Source organism: Rhincodon typus, chromosome 26 (genome assembly GCF_021869965.1).
Source record: "Rhincodon typus isolate 14 chromosome 26, sRhiTyp1.1, whole genome shotgun sequence".
NCBI classification, from domain to species: domain Eukaryota; kingdom Metazoa; phylum Chordata; class Chondrichthyes; order Orectolobiformes; family Rhincodontidae; genus Rhincodon; species Rhincodon typus.
Genome location: NC_063357.1, coordinates 2,658,957 through 2,664,392, shown reverse-complemented (window position 1 = coordinate 2,664,392; position 5,436 = coordinate 2,658,957). Strand labels below are relative to the sequence as shown.

Below are 5,436 nucleotides of genomic sequence, written 5' to 3'. Positions count from 1 at the left end.
CAAGTATCAGGCATCAGTAATCAGGGATCGATGATCAGGGATCAATATTCAGGAATCAATCACCAGGGATCAGGAATCAATAATCAGGGATCGATAATCAAGTATCAGGCATCAGGAATCAGTTACCAGGGATCGATGATCAGGGATCAATAATCAGGAATCAATCACCAGGGATCAATTGTCAGGGATTAGTGATTGATTATCAGGGATCAATAATCAGTGATCAATACAGAATCAATGAAAATCAGCGGAGAAACATTAAAAATCAGTGATTATTACAGAATCAGTAATAACCAACGCAGAAAGATTAATAATCAATACAGAATCAAAAATAATTCTTCATTAGTACAGGATCAGGAATAATTACTGATCAATATAGAGTCAGTAAAAATCAATGATCAACGCACAGTGAACCATAGGACCCTGGGAAGCACTGAGAATCAGAGACACATTGGTATGCATGTCCTTTAAGATATGGGGACAGGTGGATAAAGTGATTAAGAAACATTTGGGATACTTGCCTTTATTTGCCAAGGCATTCAGTATAAGAGCAGGGGTTTTATGCTGGAATTTTATAAAATGTTGGTTAGGCCACATTTGTAGACTTATAGACTTGACTTTTCACTCAGAGGGTGGTGGGAATCTGGAACTCACTACCTATAAAGGGTGGTAAAGGCAGAAACCCTCATAATATTTAAGAAGTATTTAGATGTGACCTTGCAATGCCAAGGCATATAAGGCTATGGGCCAAGTGCTGGAAAATGGGATTAGAATAGTCAGGTAACAAGGTGTAGAGCTGGATGAACACAGCAGGCCAAGCAACATCAGAGGAATCTGATGCTGCTTGGCCTGCTGTGTTCATCCAGCTCTACATCTTGTTATCTCAGATTCTCCAGCATCTGCAGTTCCTGCTATCTGTTAGAATAGTCAAGTGGTTGTTTTTGACCTGCACAAACGCAGTGAGCCGAAGGACCATTTTCAGTGCTGGAGGGCTCTATGATTTGATGACTCTATAATACAGAATCAATCAGTACATAATTAACAATAATCAGTGATCAATACAGAATTAATCACTATGAAATCATCACTAAATCGGTAATCAATACGGAATCAATCAGAACAAAATAATTAATAATCAATAAGCAATATAGAAAGATCAACAATCAATACAGAATAATCAATCGTGAATTCAAAATTCTATATGGAATTAATCATCAACCAACACAGAATCACCAATTGTAAATCAAGAATCAATTAGCAGTCAGATCAAATCATCTATAATCAATACTGAATCATCAATAATCAATACAAACCATCAATAATCAATAGAGAATTACCAGTAATCAATACAGAATCATCAGTAACCAGTACAGAATCTCACACAGAATCATCAGTAGTAGATGCAAAATCATCAGCAATGAATACAGAATCATCAATAATCAATACAGAATTGTCAATAATCAATACACAAACATTAATAAAATCAACAATCACACAGATTCAGAAATCAGTGCAGAACAATGATAGGGAATCATCGATAATCATGAATAAGCAGTCTAGTGAATTTATTTGATTAGCAATTAATTAATTGTCATCAGTGCAGAATAATCAAGACAATAATCAGCCTGGAATATCAACCGACAGAATAATAATTACAAAGGAGTAAATACAGAATAACCACTAAATTGTCACAAAGTAATCAGTTAAATGCAGAATAACAGTCATCGATAAATATAAAAACATTTGAATCAGGAGCAAAGGTAGGCCATTTGGCCCTTCAAGCCTGCCCCACTATTCAGTAAGATTATGGCTATCAGTAAGTTGTTTGTGTTCCAAATCCCACATTCCCAACTATTCCTGGTAACCCTCGATCCCTCATCCTAAATATCTGCCCACCTCTGCATAAAAAATATCCAATGACCCTGCTTTCTGAGACAGAGAGTTCCAAAGTCACTAACTCTCCAAGATAAAAGAAATCTTCTCCCATTCCTGTCCTAAATGAGTGACCTCTAATGTTACGCCAGTGCCCCCTCATTCTGGACCAACTATAAAAGGAACCATCCTTTCCACATCTCCCCTGTCAAGACCATTCAGGATCTTTTACTTAAATCAAGTCAACCCTCACTCTTGTTGTCGTTGTTGTTGCTCACTCTTTTAAACTCCATTGGAAACGAGCCCAGTCTGTCCAACCTTTCTTCATAAAACAATCCACTCATTCCAGGTGTCAATCTACTCAACCTTCTCCTAACAGCCTCCAACATAATTACATCCTTAATTAAGGACTCCAGAAATCTATTTGAGAAGTGGTCTCATGAATGCCCTGTATAAATGAAGCATTAAATCCTTACCCTTATGTTCAAGTCCTCTTGTAATATCATTAGCTAATTTAATCACTTGCTATAAGTGTATTTTAACTTTGTGAATCACATACTATAACACCCAGATCCCTCTGCATCTCAGAATTCTTTGTCCATTTGAAACATCTATTAGCTTTTGCATCGATATCCAGTGGCCCATACTTGGATATTTTCCTAATCAACCTGTTCAGATGTTATGACATACCTCTGGAGTAGGTGGGACTTAAACCTAGGCCTCCTGGCCCAGAGGTAGAGACAGTACCACTGCACCAGAAGAGCCCCCATTTTGTTTGTAATAAGTCTTCACCAACTAAAAGAATAATTTACAAGCATTACCCACCGTGGATAATGCAGCAGTCACAAAATTGGGGAGAGTGGGAAGAGAGGGAGGGGTTTTGATTAAAATGGAGTTGGAGGGGAAATGATACATTCCAAACCCCATGGTGCCCACATCTCTTGACTCAGACAATTAATATCAATTACTTCCTTAAATAATTGCCCCATTAACTAGCACTATCCTAAGTAGTCCTGCAGCAATGTCCTGGGGCTGGTCATTGTGTACAATGGTCATTATCCTCCATGTCTGGTCTGTCTTCAAGGATCTCCCTCGATTCATTTGGATTGGCCAACACTTGTCCTTAAATCAGATAATACAATTTGTTTTGGTTAAGCCCAATGATCTGTGTAGGGCAGTGCTATTGAGATGAGATTGAATAGAGTGGACAGAAAGTATTCCTACTGGTTGGAATGTCTAGGACTAGGGAAGATAGTCTAATGATAAGAGCCAGACCTTTCAAGAGTATAATTAGAAAATAGATCTTAGCACAAGGATTCTCCGCAAGTGCTAATTAATGCTCGATCAATTGTTCATTTTAAACCTGAGATCAATGGAATGTTGTTAACCAAAATCATTAATTGGATAGGGAAAAAGGCAGGTATATGAGATTAGGTTGCAGATTAGCCATTATCTCATTGAATAGAAGGGAGTCTTTTTTTTTCTTAATTCATTCACGGGATGAGGCCGTCGCTGGCCAGGCAGCATTTATTACCCATCCCTAATTGCCCAGAGGGCAGTTCAGAGTCAACCACATTGCTATGGGTCTGGAGTCACATGTAGGCCAGACCAGGTAAGGATGGCAGTTTCCTTCCCTAAAGGACATTAGTGAACCAGATGGGTTTTTCAGACAGTCATCAATGGATTCATGGTCATCATTAGACTCTTAATTCCAGATATTTTATTGAATTCAAATTCCACCATCTGCCATGGCAGGATTCGAACCCGGGTCCACAGAGCATTATCTGGGTCTCTGGATTAAGAGCTCCTTGAGGGGCTGAATGGCCTCCTTCCATTCTTTGGTTGGTTGACGCCAAAGATCTCTTGTAGACAGGTGTTTCAGGATCTCCTGGAGGGCATCTTCTGAAAGCGATCTTTCTGTTCAATTCTAGGACGTAGAGACTTTGACCTCCCATTGGAACCTGTACATTAACGTTGGGGGTTTTGCTGTGGGACTGTTCTCTGCGACACTGCTTGGACCGTGGAGTGACCGCGTGGGCCGTAGACCCATCCTGATCTTACCGGGTATTGGTCTGGCGCTGCAGGCTGCGGTTTATCTCATCGTCATGTACGAGGAGCTGCCAGTCAGGTTCCTTCTGATTGGCCGACTGCTGAGTGGGCTTCTGGGCGATTTCAACACCATCCTGGCTGGATGTTTCTCGTACATCGCAGACATCAGCGACAAACCGTCACGCACGTTCCGGGTTGCCGTGCTGGAGGCGTGCCTGGGAATGGCGGGAATGTTTGGCAGTATTATTGGGGGCCAGTGGAGTAAGGCTCAAGGCTACATCATCCCGTTCTGGCTGGTGTTGGCTCTGAACGTGGCGACTGTCATCTACGCTTTTGTTTTCATTAAGGAGTCTGTGACCGTGAAGAGACCGGGCAAACTGTTGACCATGGAGCATTACCGTGCGGTGTACCGCCTGTATTCCAGTGGGCAGGAGACTGGGCGTCGGCACCGTCTCTGCCTGTATGCACTGTCCCTCTTTATCGTGGTGACCGTGCATTTCGGAGTCAAGGACATTCTGATCCTCTTTGAGCTGAGTTCCCCGCTGTGCTGGCGATCCGATCAGATTGGATACGGCTCAGCAGTTGAGCACTTAACCTACTTGAGCAGTCTTCTGGCCCTGAAGATGATGCAGTATTGCCTTGGCGACAGTTGGATTGCTGAGGTCGGATTGCTGTCAAACATGGCCGGTTTGGTGACTTTCTCAGTAGCAGCGACCAGCACTGTCATGTTCACTGGTCAGTGACTGCTTTGTAGTTTAATAGACACTTACCAACAGACAGACTGAATCCTGCGATAATGAACTGTCAGCTCACTCTTATGATTCCTAACACACACTGGGATTTGGTTTGGCAGCAAGGAGAGGGGATAGGGACAAGCCACTAGAAGTTCAATGTTGCAGGATGCAAGCACCAATAGAATGAACAATATGTCATATTGGTCCAGGCATCTTCCTGGGAGATCAATGTGTGACTCGAGTCTTTGGAACTCCTTGCCACAGAAATTTGTGGGGGCAGAGTCCTTGTGTATATTTAATACTGAGACAGGTAGATTCCCAATCAGTCAGGGAATTAAGGGCTACAGGGAAAATGCAGGAAAGTGGACATAAATGTCAGAATCAGCCATGATCCTATTGAATGGCAGAGCAGGCACAAGGGGCTGAATGGCCTGTTACTGTTCCTGTTTCTTATGGTTTTACTGTGAACTCTGTTCACTGATGATCGATTGTTTCCTTCCCACTGGTGACAGTATGGAACTGAACAATCCAACCACTTTGGTAATATTGCTTATCTCGGTCTTTCCCTCAGCTCATCAATCCTTTCTAGTCCTGAAAATGTTTGTTCTCACCTCACATTTGCTTCTTTTGCAAAATACTTGAAATCTGTGTCCTCTGGTTCTTGATCCTTCTGTGAGTGGGAATAGTTTCTTCCATCTCGGGCAACCACCTAGAAACCGATATCCATTTCAAGCCCACCGACTCCCACAGCTACCTAGAATACACCTCCTCCCACCCACCT

General features: G+C 42.0%; 1 protein-coding gene across 1 annotated transcript in view; it reads left to right on the top strand.

Moving 5' to 3' along the window:
* slc46a1 (solute carrier family 46 member 1) overlaps positions 1-5,436 on the top strand; it is an 11,674-nt gene that overhangs the window by 520 nt on the left and 5,718 nt on the right. Inside the window, exon 2 of the mRNA XM_048612763.1 lies at positions 3,804-4,660. Within this exon, the coding sequence (XP_048468720.1) occupies positions 3,804-4,660 (857 nt within the window). The remainder of the gene's footprint in view (positions 1-3,803; positions 4,661-5,436) is intronic.